The 20,980-nt window shown below is 47.5% G+C and overlaps 1 protein-coding gene across 1 annotated transcript in view; it reads right to left on the bottom strand.

Annotated features, from left to right (window-relative positions):
* Positions 1-404: 404 nt before the first annotated feature.
* Positions 405-20,980, bottom strand: part of ACBD6 (acyl-CoA binding domain containing 6) — an 82,187-nt gene continuing 61,611 nt past the window's right edge. Inside the window, exons 7-8 of the mRNA XM_041420202.1 lie at positions 4,842-4,872; positions 405-992 (exon numbers count right to left, since the gene is read on the bottom strand). Coding sequence (XP_041276136.1) covers positions 838-992; positions 4,842-4,872 — 186 coding nt within the window. The 3' untranslated portion in view covers positions 405-837. The remainder of the gene's footprint in view (positions 993-4,841; positions 4,873-20,980) is intronic.

Genomic DNA, 20,980 nt, shown 5'->3' on the forward strand with positions numbered 1-20,980 from the left:
GAAGTGTCTGAGACAGACCCAGAGGGGTGACAGGGTGGGTGCAGGTTTATCTGTGCTTAGCTCTTACCAGACCTTAGCCCTGGAGGAGCCATTCCAGGGATGGAAACACAGCAGGAGGCCCTGGAGCCACTGACTGAGGTGGTGTTTAAAGCCATTCAATTCAGCAAAGGGGTAAAAGTCCTGTCAGCTTGGAGAGGCTGATTAGCAGCATGTGTTGTGTGAGAACCAGAGGGACAGACAGACACCTGTATGAGCCTGCTGTCTTTGCAGCTGTCCCTCCTCAGGACAAGAGCTCGAGCAGAACTTCCCAAGGGTTATGGCTGCACTGAGCTGCCTCCCATTCTTATGGCTTCCAAGTCACCCTCTGCAAGAAAAAACCCAAAACCAAACAAACACATTGAGGCTTGATCCCAACACTGTGCTTTTATTTATATTATTTGTTTGGACCCAGGGAAAAAAAAAAAACAAAAAAACAAAAACCTAAAATTCAGCCTGAATGGGAGAGACGAGCATCTCACCTGGCCCTGCATCCCCACGGAGGAGCCGACAGGTCAGCCCACGCTGCTCTGGTGAGACAGCCCATACAGTACTCGTGTTTGATACATTAAAATAACACTTGGGGCCTCCTCCAGGCCTTCTCCCCTCTCCCTCCCCCCTCAAATACTGATGAGTGTCAGAGCATGCCAAGCTCTGATGCCATTCTGCTTGGCCCTCGTGCTGGAGAGCCCAGCCAGACCCCGTGCTTTAAAAGGTCCCCTGGAACCCCCGAGGTGTTTGGGGAGGGCGGCAGGGAGGGAGGGAAGGGGTGTTTATTGCGGAGCATCTCTGTCCCGGGGCTCAGGGCTCGCCGGGGCCGTGCTGCTGCAGAGCCGAAGTGATGGCTTTGGAGTCCGTCACCTCCTCGGGCAGGCAGCCCTCCTGGTCCCGCAGCCCGGGGTCGGCTCCCGACTGCAGCAGCAGCTCCACGATGTCCAAGAACTCGCAGGTGGCAGCTGTGGGGGGAGAAAGGGAAGGGTTAGTGCGGGGATGCTGGCCCGAGGCGGCGGTGATGGGTGTGCTCGGAGCTGGCCATTTCCCCCGCTGGAGGCAGGGAATGCCGGCTCAGCAGCTGGCCCGGAGCAGCAGAGCACGGCCAGGGCAGCTCAGAACACAACGTATCGCTTGGGATCTAACAGTGCAAAGGAGGGAGAAAGGACACAGTGAGAGCAATGAAAGCCTGAAGTCCTGAGGGGGTGCCCCTGGTGCAAACAGCACCCAGTCAGAGGTGCTGGGAGCTGAGGGATCTGCAGGGCATCACCTGGGACAGAGGGAGCCTGGAACAGCTTGGCTAAGGCTCATTCCCATCCAGGACTGGAGAATGAGCCTGGGAAGGGTCCCAGAGTGCTACTGCAGCACTGCAGGGACCCCCAAAGTGCCACCTGGGAAAGCATTCCCTGCCTGCTTCTGTACCCAGAATTTACAAAGCGTTCACCATCTATAATGGATCTCGAAGCCCTTGCCCCTCACCTGCCTCCTGCACCTCGCAGGGAGCAGGCAGCACATCCCAGCCACAACATCTTCAGTACTGCCTGGCTCCTGACTTTTGCCCATCCCTTCTCTTTGCACAAAATTCAGATGGTGCATAGCTGCTGTCCACCAGTTCCTGGAGCCCTAGCTCGAGGTGACTCTCCCCATGGCCTGGGACAGCTGTTAATGGCACACATTTTATTCCTCACACCTCTACTGGCAACTGTTTTTTCATCCCTCATTTTCTCTGACAATATAGAGTCAAGTTCTACCCGAGCTCTTCTCTGTCCTAGGATGTCTTACCTAAGGATGCTAAAATAAAAGAACCAAGAAAATCAGGCAAACTCTTAACACTGAAGAGCTGGACTTGGCTGACATCAGCAGAAGTCCCAGATCCTGGATTTTCCCTTCAGCCTGTGCAACTCAGACCCTAGTCAAGCCAAAACCTGCCTTACAAGGCCATGAAGCTGGCAGCTTCCTCTTGCATTGGTAGCAATTGGTTTTAATAATATTTTGGGTGTTTTTATAAAGCAACCGACTGACTCCTTTAGTAATTAGAGTGTCTTTTGCATTACTCTGCAGTCTTCTAATGATCCAAAAGGACAAGCAGTAATGTCTCATTAAAATAAATTCGATGTGTGATTGGAGTTTATATTGAAAGGATAAAAAAGGGGTCAAAAAGGGGAAACAGGTTGGTGAGGAAGCAGGTGGGGGTGTGGGCGAGGCTGAGCTGAAGGGGGGCACATCCCTCTGCAGAAAACAGACTTCCAGAGGTGCCAAGGAAGGTACGGTGGCAGCTTCTGGGGATGGGGAGCTGGTCCCCACGGGCTAAGGTGCCTTTCCTGTCTGGTGCCGTGTCCTTGAGCAGGCTGGGGACATCCCTGGGGACGAGCACAGCTGCTGGATTTATCACACCCCGGGACCCTCGATTTGTCAAGGGCCAGAGCGGCAGCCCTGACACTGGCACGGGTGAAGATGAATTTCCATTCAGCGCAGTTCGCCTCCCGACTCCATTAATCCTCAGGGTTCAGATGATGAATTTTTTTTTATTATTTATTTCCCCTCCAGCGTCCCCTCCCACCGCCCTGCCCGGCGCAGACCGAGGCGAACAGATGGCGCTTTGCAGGGAAGCCGGGGTGCCCAGGAGGATACAGAGCCTGCCCGCTCCGCCGACACGCGGCCTCCGCCGCTCGGAGAAGCCTTGATTTCCTCTGGGAGAGGCGGCAGCGATGATCCCGGTGTTCCCGGGAGCGGGTGGATGGAGAGGAGCCGAGGAGAAGGGCTGCCCAGCAGGGACACCCCCGGGGCCCCGCTGGCCCCCGCTTAACCCGCGATTAAAGGCGGGGTCAGCGGCCGTCGGAAGGAGCCGGGATTTATAACCCCGGCAGGATGCGGTTTGACACCGGCTGTAATCAGGAGAGCTGTCACCACAAGGACAGCTGTCAGGCCACGCCGCTCATAAAAAGGGATGCAGACACCCTAAAAGCCTTGCTGATGGGATTTAACCCTTCCCTGGACTCCATGAACAGCCTCCAGCAAAAGGGAAGGCCTTGTGGAGGCACTGCTCTGCTCACAGGTGGTGTCCATAGGAGCTCTCCTGCCTTCCCACCGCAGTTAATGACTCAGTTAGGAAGTGCTGAGTGAAATGGGACTGGGAGGGGACAGCGAGTTCCAGTTTCAGGCCAACAGGCACCTGAATCAAACCCAGTCACCCATTTAAGAAGCAGTTTCCAAGCTTGGGTGATTTACAGCCAGATCAGAAAGAAAGGGAATGAGGATTCCTGGGGGCAGTGATGGTCACCAGGGACAGCTGGGCACCCATGGGAACACCAGGCCTGTGTACAGCGACCCAGAGAGGCTTCCCAAAAATTATATACAGGGAGGTAGAGGGGATGATACTCAAGGGGAAGAAAAACTTTCAACACTTCACAAACATTTGGGAAGAAAATTCTGGGAAACAGTAGTTATTGAAACACCTGAGCTGGAAGGGTAGATCAGAGAAACCATTTCTGAAATAATGTTCATTATATCAGTTATGTTTGCTTGTGTTGAACAACCTGCTTCAGTCCCCAGCCAGAAGGATCCATCTGCATGGAATTTAAACTCAGGTGATGCACCCACCTTTTCCTTTCACATACTGGGCTTGCTTAGAAGCAAGTGCTCTTGGATAACTTACATGTGTGCTATGCTTTTGCACAATCTACTGTGAACCTGAAAGGCGTTGGAAAAGCATCTTCCCAGGAGAGAGAATGCCCAAAGTGTGGAATTGCTTAGGAAGAGAAAGAGGCAATGTGGCATTTTAAGTGCTGTCCATCTGCGGACAATGCTGTGCTAAGCAACAGATTCACCATTCCAGTCACAGTGACAGGTATTTGAAAAATTGAGTATCCTACAGGAAAGATCCCACAGGGAGAAATCACACATTATTGTAACTATAGTCTTGGTTCAGGGGCCATGGAATCTGGGAGTTTAGCTCCAGATCCAAATGCTGTGCCCTGGACTGATGTCTGCAAATCAATTTTGCTATTCTGCTAATGTCCTTGTGGAGAGATCAAGAAGAGAGAGAAAGACACAAACACTTCAGAATGACAAGTATGCTCTTAATTACTGTGACAGGCATCAAGAGAGAGTACAAGACAATAACTGGCTATGTCTTAATTTTGGGAAAAAGATTATGATCCAGATTAAATTGATACTTTTTTCCTATTCCCTGCACATCAGCACCGCACACATCACTTCAGTCTCTGCTTTTCTCATTTGGAGATAGAACAATCTTTCAATTAAATCACGGATCTAATTAGCCTGTAATTGTAGGAGGGACACCAACTGTGACTTGCCTCTGCTGATTTTGGTGGTAGAGAAGCTGCTGCTCTCTCAGCTGTGATCAAACAGGTTTGTCACCAGGACACACCAAGGTGGAGGCCACCTTGTTTGTCCCCTTCCCAGGAGCTCTGTAACTTGTTAAAACTGGCACAGACCCTCCCTGAAGGCCAAAGGATTTGGCATCCCCTAACCAGAGCCACTCCTGGTGGCAGGTGGCACACCAACATCCTGAGACACAGAGGTGTACAGGGAAACTCTGCATCATTAACTGAGGGAAAAGGAAGGCTTTAAGGTGACATCTGCAGAGGAGAACGAAGGGAGGGCAGCAATCTTCTCCCAAGGCTCCTACCCCTACCATCCTGGGATTTGCTAGTGGAGGTAGCCACTGGTTAATCAAATCCAGCTTCCTTGCTCATTTTTCTCCTGGAATTTGTTTTCTGTGTACAGAGCATTTACTCACACAACAAATCCACACTGCTAAGAAGGAACAGCCAAGCTTAGAGGCAGCTTACCATAATGGAGTGCAGTCTGGCCTTCGCCATCCTGAAAAAGAGAAAGAGACTTGATTTTAGAGGTGTAGGTAACGTTGTGGTAATACAAATACATTCCAGTTTTAAATAAATAGGCTGAATCCTAGCAGTGTTTTAATTGACCAGACAAACAGCCAGGACACCCAGCTACCTGACAGCTGGGATTTGAATCATCATCCACCATCACTCCCTATTGATGGATAATCAATATCTATCCACCCATAAGAGTGCGTGGATCACGTCATGACGTGAGTATAATTCAGTTCAAACTGTTATCACTTCCAGCCCATAAAAATGAAGAATTTCAGTCCTATGGCCTCACTCTAGGGTTCTCACTACTCCTGGTGCTTTAGTCCAAGATGCTTCAGTGCAAACCCAGCTTTGCCAGCTACCTGAGAGAAGAGTAAAGCACTGGGACACTCACACAGCTCAGTGCACTGACACATGGGAGCACACAGGGGAAAAAACCCAGTTCCTTCCCCCTGAATAAATCTTAGGTGCCTGCCTTCAGACTTTAGGTCTGCCCCAATAGCCAGGTTAAGTTCTGTCAGGTCAGGAAAGGGCACAATGCTCAGAGATGAGAGCAAGTTGCCAAACTCATCCTTGTGAAACACCTGCAGCGCAAGGGCAGAGCAAAGTGTGTGATTTGTAGGTGCTGGCACACAGCTCCCTGACACTTAAGGCACTGCACCAGCTGCAATGCTTTGGGAATATGTCCCCTCCCCAGTGCTCTATCACAGTTGATGTTTCACATCCAGCATTGCAAACCCAGGCGCCTCAACCTGCCACAGCCTCATCCTGCCACCAGAACAGGTGAAATAACAGAAGTAAAGAATCACTGGCCCCTTTGCTTTCACTACTCCAACCAGGATTAGCCTCTAATTCAGTTCTTTGTCTCCTTAATTTATTTACATCTGTCTATGGAGACTTAAGTTTTTAATTACCATCATCTTTGGGATTAAGGTGCAAATTCTACAGTTTGCTGTACATTCTGGAGCAGGCAAAAGAGAAAAGAACAGGAAAGCAGATAGAAATTCCACTTATAGCTGGAAGTCTTCTGGTTTCCCAGTGTGTTACTCTGTTTGATATTAAGCTTGTGGAGCTGAGGAATTAGGAATGACCTGTGTTTTGGGGTGGGAGGTGCCATGCTTTGCTCTGGGACACAGCATCAACACGACAACCAGGGCAGCAACAGGGATAAAAAGCCAGGTGTAACAGGCATTTGCTGCCTAAATACCCATTTCATGTCTTTTCCAAGCAAAGGGGTGGGTGGGTCTGATTTTTCCTTCCATGTGCACTCAGAGCAGTGTTTGAAGATGCCTCATTTCAGGAGCCTATTTCTGCCCAAACTGTGGGGAGCGCAATGCAAATGGGTGTCATTAGATGGTACCACAATCCAAAGAAATGAGGGAATCACAGCCAGCATCCATTGATTATTCCACACTAAAGTAACCAGTGTGAGCCAGTGCCCCTGAGCTCTCCTTAAGCACATGGCTGCTTGGAGGAGTGACAGGGCCAGCACTGACTTCAGCAAAATACGGAGCAGGGCTGGGGAAGGAGAGGCGGGAGCACTCCAGTGAGTTATTGAAAAGGCAGGATGTCAGATCTGTGGGCTGGGGGATGGGAATCCAGCTCCCCTCTGCATCACCACCTCCAAGACTGCAGCCAACAAAACCCACAGGTGAATGGGACTGGAGCCATGCAGCAGAAACCCTTTCCCACGGGAGGTCTTTGCTGCAGAACTCCCTGTTAAAACACAGAGGACTGCTCCAGGAATCCTACAGACATTTGTTCCTCTTCCAAAGGCCTGCAGAAAGCACTGCTGTTTCAGCAGCTGGCTGGGGATAACAAGGTTTTTTATTTCTCTTAGATGTACTTTCTGGCATCTGCTGGGCTAAGGAGGGAGCGCAGGTCTCGGCATAGGAAATGCATCCCTCTAATCCCAGTGTGGTTTTTAAAAAGAACTATTAATCCAATGTTATGCAAACATGGTTTGCACTTTATTTACGCTGCGGATTTTCCCCCTGCTTTGAGCCTGCCCAATGGCCAAATGCTATTTGTTACACTTCTCAGATGCCGTGCTGTTTGCTTCTATTTCCTCTGTGACAAATTTTAATCCAGGTAAATGGAAAAAGCTCTAGTGTGGTCACTCACTAAAGGCCTTGAAAGCCCTTGGGAAGCTGCTGATCTCAATCCCTCTTTGATTTGGCTCTTTGGAGCACCGTGGCTAATTGCAGCCTGATGTACCCGGCTGCTCCAGGTATGGCAACGCTGAGCCTTCAGAGCAAAATGGTCACACCTGGAGACTAACCAAAGATGGGCTGTGAAAGTCAGGATTACAGCTCCCTTTGTGGGAATTATGTGAAACAAATATTATGTGAAACAAATATTGCCTGCCAGGCACTGGAAGTGTCTGTTTTGCAATCAAACACCATGTGCAGAAGATGAGTGAAGATGAATTGTAGCTGGTCTTGATGCAAGGGGTGTTTCCTGATGTGCAACAGAAAGCAGTGGCCTCTTGATCATCTTGAGGTCCTTCTCCCAAGATGTGTCTGTGTTAGGATGGATGATCCCAAACAGGGAATGGGCAGGTACAAGCCTCTGTCCTCACCCCATTGGCATCAGCCAGGAACAGGGCATCTGGAGCACATCCTCTGCAGCCAGGAGATGCCAGCAGTGATCAGATGGATCCTCTCAGTGGATGGACCAAAGACAAGGTGCTGAGTAAAGGTGAGTGGGGAACAGGAGATGGGCAGCTCTGGGCCAACACTGAGCCAGGATGCCTCTGAGAAGTGCCCTTTCATGCCTCTGTATCATCTGGGAAAATATCACTGTCACAGGGTAAAAAGGAGGAAATCTGCTCTGATTCGGTGAACTTCAATACAAAAGAGGGGAAAAGCCAGGCTCAAAGCAGCAATACACCTTCTGTAAAGGCTTGCAAGGCACTGGTAGGCCCTTTTCCCAGACTCCTTTTAGCAATTCTCCATCTGTAAAAAGGAGGAGCTTGTGGAAATGGCAGAACCCACACAGGCAGATAGAAAGTGACCAGGAAGGGAATACCATGACACACTCAAATGTAGGAGTGCTCAGTCCCAGACACATTATGGACCAACAACAGATCTGATTCCAAGATTCCCTCTTGCCTCCTAATGCCATGTGCCATCCCTGGTGGCTTCTATAGCCTCCTGGCACATCTGGCCACACCAGGGTGACAGCTGAGCCACACAGCCTTTAAGGGAGATGAAACCCCAAATGTCCATGCCTACCAAACCCATCAAAACAAAGATGCTACAAAATCATTGGTACTTCCTACATGCATGGTCTGTGACAGATGTCACTCAATGAAAATCCAACTACCAGTGGATAACTTATTGGATAACAGGATTTTGTTCTGCTCCTGAGAAATTTAAGCAAGAGAAATGGGAGAAGATGGACCGAGCGCAGATGGACCAACTGTCTTATCTGCTAAGTGGTACTGTGGCTGCTGCACATGAATTCTGTCTTATAGCTGATGGGATTATATGAGTGTTGCCATCCCATGTTCATTCCTTGGGAATTTCTGTTCCCTGCTTAACCTAACACAAGGTCTGGACTGAAGGGCAGAGACAAGGAAATGGCTTGGCTAAACCTGCTGAGATGCTGTGCACTCTGTAAGACACAATCTCCCATTTCAAGTAGACTTTGACTGGCCAGTGTCTGACTGTGGTTTCACTGGACAGTTTTAAAACCAGTGCTGTATAAACACTGATAGCTCAGAGCTGCTTCATTTGCCCTCCAGGCTGTGTGCAGTGGGAGGGTGGCCTGGAGGGAGACACCACCGCCTCTTCCACCATCTCACCTGTTTTGTTCAGCACCAGGGGAGAAAGAGGAAAAACAAATCCATGCTGGTTAGTTACCTGGGTGAGCTTTGGTCCAGCCTGATCCCTTATCGGTGATGAAGCTGGGGCTGGACCCTCAACACCAGCACAAGGGTCTGGAGGGGACCCCACACCTCCTTGAGTGCTGCTCCACATCGAGACCTCACCTCAACAGCTTCAGTCACCTCCCCAGGCACAACAGGAAACCTCTACACTAACCCTTCCCTTTCGAGGGGTAGCACGTGTGCTCTTTATTTTAAGGTATTTTCCCCCCCATATCTCCTTTCTGCTCATTTGTGGCACCTTTTAAGGTGCAGGGCTCGTTCCCATTGACAGACTCCGAATGCTGGCAGGGATCGCAGGAGATAAGAACGATGAGGTGATAAGAGTGTTTAACAGCACCGGGTCCTGGGCAGCACGATGGGCCAGAGGGAAGATAAATATTTACACTACATCTTTAGAAGGTGAGTGAATAAAAAGGGCCAGAATAATAGAGACTCTGAACAAGCACCGATGCTTAGGAGCTGTAATATAAATCTCTGCAGCCTCACGACACACACTCACTCAAGCCAGGGAGATGAAAAATAGCAAGAAAATACTTCCCTCCTCTTTTAAAAAGGGTTTTATTTCTCATTTGTTTCTACTTTAGACTTCAACTTCCCAGCAATTTACTTTAACCTCATCATCATCTTATTCTCTCTCTGAAATTTTCTCTCCAAGAAGACTGAGGGTAAGGCTACAGCTCAACACACCAGAATTTACTAATCCCCACCAATACTAAAACCAGGCAATGGGGGCAAATATCTGAACTTCACCAGATGATTCAGCAGGAGATATCCCCATGTGCATCCTTGGTCCCAACACCAAGGCAGCTCAGGCACTCCCCAGGGACCAACACTATGGGACAAAGGATACAGAGCAACCTCTGCTGAAAGCAAAACCAAAAAGCATGCACTGGTCATGAACAGCTGGTTTTTAAGGGACTGCAAATAACCCAAGCTGACAAGTGCAGGGCATCCTCTTAAGTTTGGCTCCTCAATTAACTCTCCCACTTCCCCTGTGTGTGCATACAGGTTTGGCAGGGTTCCCTTTCTCACTGGGCTGTCCCTCTCCAAGAGCTCTCAGCTCTCTCCTCTGCTCATTCCTTCCATTCTGACCATTTCCTGCACTGTGCCAGGCAGATATCCCCCAGGATGGAAGGTGCTAGACTGGTTTTTATCATCACCTCTTGGGCCCTTCTCCAGAGCCTGCTGCCAGGCTATCATTTGGCCTATCTTCTAAGTGCCTCACAGATAAATTAGATCTGCATAGAGAAGCAATTATTACATTTCTAATGGCATGAACCCTTACAGCACAATCTGCTACTGAAAGGCAAAGAAAATTGCATTAGCTTTTGTTTGATTCAAAATTATGATCAAGGGAAGAGGGATGTTGAAGCCCTTTAAAGCCAAGCCTCTGAGCTGGGGATTTTTCTGTCTGGGGACCTCCCTGCTCGTATTCACTGCTGGAGCTCATACTTGTGGTTCATTTAGGAGTACTAATTTGGAGAAGCCTCCACTTATAAAGCTCCAGTTAAAAGCAGATCTAAGAAAGCTCAGAGAGAAGAGGATGCCCAGGAACCACCACTGGCTCCCTCCTGAAGCCTGCATCTGCTAATGCCCCCAAACACCCCCAGCCCGAGGAGTTCAGTGTGCCAGGGTTATGCTAATCCCTCATCGCCCTAGTTTCTAACTGGTGCTGTACCTAAATTTCCAAGTGCAATTTCAGTGGGATTTATCACATCTACTATGATCAGCATGTAGTGCTGCTGGCACAGATACAGGCTCTCAATATCCCACCACAGACATGGCTGTCATTAATTGCAGAACAAACTGATTTCTGAACCCATGCAGCAGCTCATGCAGCAACATTGAAACTCTCAGGGATGTTTTGCTGTTGAGCATTTTTAACCCATTTTGCAGCTGGCACTCTGTGCCCAGCTGTGTATTTAGACATATTTATAGGTTATATTTGCTACTGCCTGTTACCAGGCATCTTGCTGCTCATCAAACAAGTGTGTTGGTGCAATAGAAAAACTGCCAGGAAGCTGCAGGGATCAAAAACGTGTTTGGAGAAGTCAGTGCCTAAAGCTGTAACAAGTGTCACAGTGCTGTGGCTGAGCCAGCCCCTGGCAAACCATGCAAATGCCATCCCAAGCTATGGACAGGATGATATTCCAAAGGGCAGGATGCTAAAATCCTCTTCTCAGGGTGCTTCCCCGCCCCCTCCCTGCATAAAAGTTAGTGCTCCCGTACTGCTTTATCACTTTAGCATGGCTGAGGCAGATACCTGCTTATTTAAGGGGCAGGATAAATGGGCTGAGACAGCTTTCCCATCCCCAATTCACTAGGGAACGCTTGGAAATTCCACCTGACACCGGGACTGCTCTGTGCTCTTAAACAATCTCCCGTCTGATCCGATTGTTCCCCAGTGGGGAGGCAGGCTGCAGCTAGCTCAAGAGTCATTGATTGGATTAACAGCCTAATTCCCAACAGATGAATAGAATACTGATGTCTTGTCAGCCCACATCATAGAAGGAAAACACAATCTGCTTCTACAGCCCCGAAATTTAACCCTTTGCTTCCCTGTTCCCCCCTCCCCGGGGCTGGATGCAGGGTACAGCACTTCCAGCTGGAGATCCTACCTATTTGAATGAGAAAAAATTTAATAACCTTTGGGACACTTTGCCTAATCATTGACATGCCATGGTATTTTCTGTAAGAAACCCTCTTTTTCACCTTTTCCACACAGAAGAGATTCATACACCAGCGACCTTTATTATTTTTCCTCTTTTCCTGCCAATACAGGGAATGCTGTATGCTTCACAGTAAGCTGCTGAAAATTCATCAGCTCACTGGAACTTCTCCTGAAATATACAGATATTGAACGTTTTCTGAGTCTATCACTTGATCAGCAGGATGGATCTGCCTGGAAAGGAATATCCAGCTGTGCTGCAGGAGAGGCATCCCTGCAATGCCCTCTCCCTCCAACAGTTCTTGGCAAGCCGTGGGGCAGGGGAATGAAGCTGGGCACATCATTTGCTCTTGGAGAGCTTCTGTTCTCCACCTCCTAATGGAGACACTAATGTTTTCTTACCTCATAGAAAGACTGTGATAAGAAATTAATTGCTACTGGTCAAATGTTCACTACCACAGAAGCAGGACTGTGTGCATATTAAAGAGATTCTCCAAGAACAAAATTTATTTATGGAGTCGTTGGCACTGTCTGCTTTTATTTCCTTGTTCAGGAGATAAGAATAAATAAAAATAATCTGATTTTAAGGAATTCATTCAAAATGACCCTATTTTTTTTCTCAGATCACCGTGGTGTATAATGCTGTGGGGTTTTTTTGCTTCCAACACTCACCTTTTATGCTTGCATTTACAAAACAGGCAGGTATGTGAGGGTGGGGAGGCCCTGGCACAGCTTTCCTAGAGAAGCTGTGGCTGTCCTATATCTGGAAGTGTTCAAGGCTGGGCTGGATAGGGCTCCGAGCAACCTGGCCTAGGGGGAGGTGTCCTTGCCCACATCTGGGGGTTGGATCTGTGTGGTCTTTAAGGTCCCTTCCAAACCAAACCACTCTAAGATTCTATATACTTTTGAAGATTGCAAGAATATAAGCCAGGTTGTGCAGTGAAGCAGAAACAAGGTATTTCCAGTTTTATTTGGGTTTTACAGCTCACGTGCAGAGAGGAAACACTCCCTCCATCACTCCTTAACTCTAACAAACTAATTAGCCCAGCACTAACATGACTAATAGGAGAGAAAGCATGGAAGTGCACACCGTTTTTTTCTCCCTTCTATAACCAGTAGCTCCTAGTCATGACAGTTTTTTGGACTACAGGGTCTCATAACATTATTATGCATATAATAAACTTGCTAGGAGACTGAATGAAAGAAACAGTCCTTCCCTCTCCTGGCTTCCAGTACATCAACCTTACAGATAGTCCTGTCTTCAGAGAGACAGTGTGTCACAGTGTGCTCACAACATGGGCAGTGGGGAGACATTAATGACAGAGCTGCCTAACCAAAATAATTAGCCAGAGATGCCTCATAGACTCAAACAATTCAATTAATGCCCTATTCGTATTTTAAAGTGGTTCAAATTATTAGCTCTTTTTTACAATTTGAAATCATAATGCTTAATTTTCATCCCAGATGTGAATCGTTCCAGAATGGCAATAAATAAATAAATAAACAAAGAAATCCAAGGAGCCCTGCCCAGCCCAGCTCCTGTCCTGCAATACGGGTGCATTGTACATTCATGAATCCAGGTTAAGGATGGGGACTGGGGCACTTGTGCCCTGGAACTAGCAGACTGCAGGTTTTATAAATACATACAGAAATAATTAAAATCTAAGGGGTTTAGAAGGGTTAATCTCCTTTAAATAATCTCTGCCACAAAGCCTGTAAAGTCACTGCTGGCACGATGCCCGCATGGGACCGGCTGTCGGTATCAGGACAGCACGTGTGGATGGGAGCAGGGAGATTAGGAGGCAGAGGTGGCCCAACAGTGCTGCTGCCCCACAGATGGCTGCCCCAGGCACTGCAAACCTGCAGGAGCAGGGCTGGATCCAGCCCCAGCCAGCAAGTCAACATGCCACTTGCTCCACCTGATTAGAGAGAGAAGGATGCTTGATTAGGGAGAGCGTTGCTGCCACTGCTTGGCTCACCTCAGTCCCTGCTGACTGCAAGGCAAATGCTGGCTGATATTTATTTAAAGGGATTCAGGGCTTTGGAAGTAACCCCTTTTCCTCTGCAGGCTTGAACCTAAAGCCTTGCATGATGGAAGAGATGTTGCACTTTTAATTGTCAACTATAATGGCTCAGGGCCGCCACTCTGCCTTTCCAGATGTCTCCTTTGTAGAAACTGTTGTTTAAAGACAGCAATTGAGTGACCATGAGAGAAAAAAAATCCAGAAGAAAGCAGAGAAACCACCACTGTGTGGACTAAAGCAGTGCCTGTCCCAAACCCATGGGTTTGATTCCCTTGTTTTGGGCAAAGTCAGGCCCAGCTGAAATACCCAGGAATGCCATGGCAGAGCTGGAGCAGTGTCAGAGGTTGTCTCATGAGGACAGGCATGGTTGCAATAAAAGCCAAGTCACAATGTGCTGCAGAGGTGCTCCTCCAGGGAGCTTTTTCTCCTTCAAGTCAGTGAGGATAAGACTTTGGAGACTCTTTTGGTGCCATAAACCTTCCTTGGCTTGGTGTGCAGAATCAGCACTTTCCATGTTGAGACATTCTGAAGCATCCTCTGAACTCATTAGATGAGATCTGGATTTTATTAAGCCAAGCTTGAGAAAGCCTGGGCTAGCAGGGAAGCGGAGTTCCAGTGGCACACAGCCCTCAGCATGAAAACCACATTTTGTTCTCTCCTCCTTTAGTGCCAGAAACCTTGCTCAGACATCTCAAAGCAAGAGGATAGTGCTGTGCCCTGCAGCCTCCAGACAGCCTTTCCTTTCCAAGCAGGCCTGTTCCTTAAGGATGATGACTCCTCTTTGTGGCTAATCTGGAATTAGAGAGGACGTTAGCACACTCACAGCCGTCTGCCAGAGGGGGAAGGTATCAGAGCCTGGATCCTGCCCCGCAGTGGAGCATTGCCAGGGAGAAGGCAACTGCATGTGTTGACTTAAGAAGCTCCCATCTCATCACCTCAAAGGGTTGCTGTTTTTGTGACCTCCAGCAGCCTTTTAGCAGCCTCTGTGAATTGTATTAGTAGCTGATTTACCATTTGTTATTTTATAAGGCATGAAGCTCTTTCATTTGCTCATGCACCACCAAGTGCAGCTACATGTCAGACTGAAAACTCAGTCTGTGATCATTTGGGCTGTTTCCTGATGGAAGAAAGGAGGAATAAATAGTGAGGGAAAAGGCTTATTGGTACTGCTTATTCACAGACAGTCAGGTTTCCAAACAGCTATTAATGAAGTGCTACTACTAAAGAACATTAAAGGAAAAATGTCTGGAGAAAACTGCCTCAGGACTTCAAACTCTATCAGTAACTGGGATTTCTCGATGGAGCCACAATGCTATTAAAATACAGCTGAACTAAGTACTTGCAGTTTGGTCTGTCATTAGGTATTTAGTGAGATGCAAAATTGATCTTCACTTTAAAGGGCTCTTTCAAAGTCTAGAGGCAACACTTGCTCTCTCCTTGTGCTGTATAATAGAGATGCTCCTAATGAAATTCAGCAGGAACTGGAGGCAACCAGGGAAAACCTCAGCCAACTTTATAACAGACAGATTTATGTTCAGGGGTGTCCTGCTCTTCAAATGAGTTATTCTGCCCAGGGCAGGGATAACAGGTTCTCCATTCATGGCTTGTACAAGCGTGGCAGAAGGTCAAGTTCCCTGGTGGTGCTGGCTCTGTGCTGAGGGCTGGGGCTGCCGTCACATCTGGGGCTGGGCTGAGCAGCTCCATCCCATTTCCCACTAAAGCAGCCCAGGGAGCCCCCTGGGACCAGCTGGGCCTAGAACTGGGCCCAGGCCATGGGAGCAGATGGCAGGTGCTGCTGGTGGCAGCTGATGTGGGGCAGTGCTGAACCATGACCTAGAGGTGAAAGGCTCCATATCTCCCATTATCAATCCCCAGAGCCTCCTCTGGAGTAAGTGTTGATACATTAATCTTTCTGACTGATGGAAACAAACATTGCACAGGGGAATCTTTATTTATATTGAGCCCAAATCACGCTTAAAAACATAAAGTTAAGGGCAGGCTTAGGTTTCAGCCTTCCATCAGAAACATTCCTGGTTAATGCCACCCTTTTCCCCTTCCACCAAATTTAAAGAGCACGTCATCATGCATTAGTCTGAGCACAGCCCCAGTGTGGATGGCTGCAGTAAATAAACTGGTGTTAGTGTTTCCTGCTGTGCATGCTGTCCTCCTAAACAGTTTAATAAAAAAGGAGTATATTTCTGAGCACTGCTGGAGTGCCTCAATGAAGCATGTGGTGTAGGATAAATACCTCCACATCAGGACACTTTTCAAAGCCATCAGGCAGAGGGGTCAGTCTGTTGTGGGTTTTTTTAAAACTGCACAAGCTAATGCTTTAAGAGTGTCTTGATGGAATCAGGGAAATTGGATTGTCCCCCCATTTGCTGGCCTAAAACAAGCCTTTTTTTATTTATCCCATTAGAGGAACACAAGAGAAACCTTTTAAATGTCACTAAAATTTTCCCTGCATTGCAAAACCCAGTCAAAAGGGTTTTAATTTTCCCTGAGACCTCTTAAGTAATGCAGTATGTCAAGATTTAATACCTTGTGTGCAGGGGATTGTCTGCATTCTGTGCTGTTTCACCAGGGTGACTCCATAGGGTCGGTCCTGGTCACTGGATTTGGTCCCTGTCAGCACTGAGCTGCTTGAACAGCCCACACCACTTCAGATCAGGTCTGCTGAACAAATAGGCAAGTGAAAACAAGATGAGATGCAGCTTTCCCTGGACCAGTCTGGGACTACAAAAATTCAGCAGTGCTGCTCACTCTCCAGTGACTTTGTTCTGTGAGTTGGGAGGTTTTGGAAAAGCCTATCATTTTTAGCCTTTATTCACTTATTTATAGGAGAGCCAGGGAGAATTGTCAAGAGGTACTTTTGTACATCAGGCTCCACATTCCCCTGGCAAATTTAAGGAGATAAACAGAGCAATATCACAAGCAGAGCCCAGGACTGTAAACTGGCTAAAGATGGCAACAGGACCATAACACCTTTGAAGGCTGGGCTGGTGCCTGCTCCTACCTTGCTGTCCCAAGGGCTGAGGGCATTAATGCCAAAACAGCTTCTCAGAGTCCCTTGGTGCTCATCCCACTTTTTAGCCAGCCTGGGAGCTATGGGTGATCTGACTTCCCAAAGTAAACCCAGCTAGTAACATATTCTACTAAAATACACCATTATTTTGTTCCTGTAGGATATGGGAGTTCTCTATCCACGCTGTCCGTGTTTCTTTTTGCAGACAGTGAACATGTCACACCACAGTGAAAGAGGACCTGGGATGGCAAATCATTTTGGGCTGTGTAATTCTCCCCAAGACTGGTTTTGCAGAGAAAAGAGGAAATGAAGGGGAATGAGCATCCAAACTGGGGTATGTAAGCCTCCAGTCTCTTGCTCCAGAATTCACACAGGTGCACTGAGAGCTGGGAAGGGTGCAGAGCCCAGGAAATCAAGCAAGAGGAGGCACATCCCAGCCTCTCAAACAGTCCCAATAAAACCCAGCCCTGAGACCAAGACACTGCCTACTGATCTTCCCTGTAGGCCTTCATAATCTATTTTACAAAATGTCAAAATCCAGCACGAAAATTGGAAAAAAGGGGGTAGGGAAAAAAAGAAAAAAAAAATCAGACTGGCTGGTTATTGGACCAGAGGCTGTGTTAAAAGGATCAGGAGGTGGTGGGCCAAGCAGTGGGGGAGGGAATGGGATAAAGCAGTGGGTCTAATCAAATCAGTTTAAAAAGCTGCAGCCTCTCGGAGTTAACCTTGCCAATCAGGGAGGCGGCGGGAGCATGTCTGCGCACACTAAAGCGGGAGCGCGTCCTTGAACCCGCGCGTTCCCGTCCTCCGCGCCCGGCCGCCCCGCAGCCCCGGCGGGCAGCGGCAGCAGGGCCCAGGCCTCGGCTCCCTCCTCAGCCTCAAGAGGAAATCAGCGCCGCACAGGCAGCTCGGAGGCTTCCCTGTCATTAGAGGTGAGCCCACGGGATTAAGCCGGCAAGAGTTGGAGAAATGTTAAAAACAGAACAAACCGAAAAACAGGGAACAAAAGGAGAAGCCCTCCCATTGACAAATGCTGTTGCACTGAGCCCGGCAGCTGTGAGAGGCATTACAAACCTTCGCTAATGACTAAGGGCACTGAAGTCACTTTAAAATAAATATTCACCAGGAATTACACGGGTAATCTAAAGGGATTATCCTGCTGCCTTAACAGGTCCATAACCTAAACATTAAATGGTCTACACAAGTGTTTGCATTAATTTTGACCCAAATCAATCCTTCTGCTAAAAGCTTTGGAAAGCCAGATTAAATTTTGGAAACCACGGGTCTGCTCTGAGTTAGGGTTCTTATAAATTCCTCCAGATCCTCTGTTCTCTGAAGGAAAACCAGGGCTGAGCTCTTGGAAGCCAGGAGCCTGCCAGCAGCCAGGGAGAGGCTTTAGCAGAAACACACTCAGAACATGAAGCAGCAAGCACAAATCCAGCCTGCCACACAATCCAGTCCCTGTGGTAAAAGTATCTGTGTTCAGAGTCTTGGCTCCAGCCTGTCTTCCCTGGGGAGACAGGGAATGCCCAGCATGGGGAGCAGGAGCTCTGCTGTAGAGAATGGGGCAAACCCTGTGCCTCGGTTTCCCCACCTGTAAAATGTCATGTGCCTTCCAGCTGGGGCACTTGTCCCTGTGCCTCAAACTCTTGGAGGGCAATTTCAGGTGCATCAGGGTTATGTGTCTGAGTGAGGCTCAGCAGTTTGCTCTCAGGGAGGTCAGGAGAGCGAGAGTTGAGGCCAGAGGAGCTGAATGATGAGCTGAGAGCAGCTCCTGTGCACCAGGTAAAGCTGCCGAGAATAACTTCATTGTCTGTGCCTAAAGAAGTTCAGTCTAAAAACACACAGATGCTTTAAAGCCACCATTCACAATGTCTGAATTGCATTTGAATCCAAAGGCCCTATGAGACAGAAAAAGGGAATAAATAAAAGTACATAGATGCTTCCTTCCAGCAGGCATTTCAGACCCAGACCTGGATAAAGGACTCAGGGTCTTTCTCATTTCCCAATCTTATAGAATACAAGGAAAGTGAGAGACATGAGCAGGATGTTTGAAGCACAAAAATACGCTACACCAATGAATCTGAAGTCCTTGGGGTCCTTCTGGGTCCTCTGTACAACACAACATAAAGAAGAATCCAACACAATGGGAAGGCGGCAGGGAAAGCAGAGCAGAAAAAGTTCAATTTTTAAAAAGCTCACTATCACTGATGAAGGGAAGAAAAAACATGTGCAACTTTAATATTTTCTAAAGACTTTTTTTTCAGAAGTTCCTGCCTTTTTTTTAGGTTATAAAAAGCCAAAAAACCATGAAAATCTAACCTAGTAAAACCTAATTTTACCACAGGAAATCTTTTAAAGCCTTGGCAATACAAGTGGAAGTGCTGTCTGAAGGCAGTGTGGAAGAATGCTCTAACAGCAGCATTTTAAACTCAAATGCCAGGCAAACAGTAAGAGCAGGTGAAGTCACTTTTACATACCCTCAAATGAAAAATCATCCCACTAAATGAGATTTCTTCCCTCTGAAATACGTATTTTTATGAATTCCTGAATATATGCTAGAAAAAAAAATTAACAGATTAAAACAACTTCTGTCTTTAAAGATGAATTCTCCCCATTACCTTTTAAGTAAACGAACAGCCTCAAAGTTTTCTTTATGTGCCATGAACACATGGTAAAGGGGAATAGATCAACATCCTCCTCGCTGAGGAGACCTGGAGCCTTTAACAGGGATCCAGAGTACCTGCAGAGCATTGCAGGCTTAAAATTGGCAGGAACCACATTCAGGTGTCTGTGAACAGGGAACACCTGGCTTGTGCTGCAGGCACCAGGGATGTGAGTGGAAGGGGAGGTGTTTTAGCAGTCAGTCACTTCTGCTGCAGCTTTCCTCAAATCAACAAGAAGGCTCCCAGCCACATTAAATATGGATATTCAACTATCAGCTGATTCTAGAAAAACTCCATCAGAAAGCAATCAATCAATCCAGGAAAACTCACTCTACTGCACATCCTGGTCACGCCACAAAGCCTGCCAGGACCTAAAGCAGACTGGAAATGATGGCTCAAGAGCTTCAGTTTGTACTGAATGCAGCAGACCTGAACACCTAATTCCATCTACCAAGAGTTCATGCAAGTAAAGCCCTTCTGTGGGCTGTAGGCATCAATGTCTGATGCCTAATGAATACTTAACTTGGATCTACAAATGCCCTGATCACTGTATTTATCTGGGCTGATACAGGCAGCAAGATTGAGAAAAGCTGGGCAATATCTGGAAACAAAGTTTTATTTTATTTTCTTCCCAGGATACCCAAGGTTTCCTAAGGAAAATGGGTGATTATTGACTTTGACTACCTTCCCTCAGGAAACATTTTCTACAGAACTTCAAGACCTGTAACCAGAACTTGTAGTTCCCACACTCCTTTTGCTATTCTGTTAATTGTTCTGCAAAACTTCCCCCACATCTCGTGACCCTGTGAAAGGAGAAGTCCCCAAGTCCCTGTGATTTTTATGCAGTTGTAGCTCTCATTGGAGCAACTGTGCAACAGCATAAAATTCAAAGATAGACAGCTTCCCTGGGTGGCTTTTCACACCTTGAGTGCTCAGGAGACAATACCCTTCTCTGAGAGGAGGCACAGTACTGGGGAGAGATGGTACATATTAATTTCTAAAAGAGGATTTTAATCATGCAACGTCCTCTGCAGTCGCACAGAATTTAATCTCATTGCTGACAGTGGGTGATGGGGGAGCATGTTAAGTGGAAAAGTTGTATTCAAGACCTTCCTGCAGATATGTGCTATGGGCAGTCCCTTGGGAGGAAGAAAATGACCCAAACCTGTCTCTGTGGCTGCTGACCACCCTGGCCTGGGCCCCATCCACTCACAGAGCAGAAATGCAGGCACACTCCCAAAGTTCTGCACAAGGTTCAAGTACACGTGGTAATACAGTTAGCATTTATCAAGCCTTACTTTACAAATATTGATTTATTAATCTAGGCAAGACCCAGGGATATACACACGTAGCATTCCCATGTTGGTTACAGAGACTGAGACACACAAAAAAGCCCCACTGTCTGACTTGCTCAAGGTCAAACGAGTGAAAGCACCCACAAGCAGGATTAGTTTTGGGATGCTGAGCTCCCAGTGCTGTTCTCTGTCAGGACACACTGTCCTTTTCCACACTAAGTCTTCCCTCTTCTAAGATCACCTAGGTCTACATTGAAGGACACCCTTGCTTTCACTTTGTGATATGGGAAGCAAACATTGAAGTTGAAAACCAAAAGCTGAGAACTCAGACTCTCCCAAGCCATCATGGCTGGGCTAGCACCTGCTTTTGCACAGTTACCTTCAGGCTTCTTCCTCCTCTGCTTGCAGGCAGCTTAATCACTCTTGGTCAATGAAACAATTAAAGACAAAAAGACAACAAAATCCCAAAAGAATTAGTATAATTTGTTTCACCAGTTTTTAAAGGACCCTTAAAATTTGTA

The sequence above is a fragment of the Onychostruthus taczanowskii genome, unplaced genomic scaffold, assembly GCF_017590055.1.
Source record: "Onychostruthus taczanowskii isolate IOZ18803 unplaced genomic scaffold, ASM1759005v1 scaffold63, whole genome shotgun sequence".
NCBI lineage: Eukaryota > Metazoa > Chordata > Aves > Passeriformes > Passeridae > Onychostruthus > Onychostruthus taczanowskii.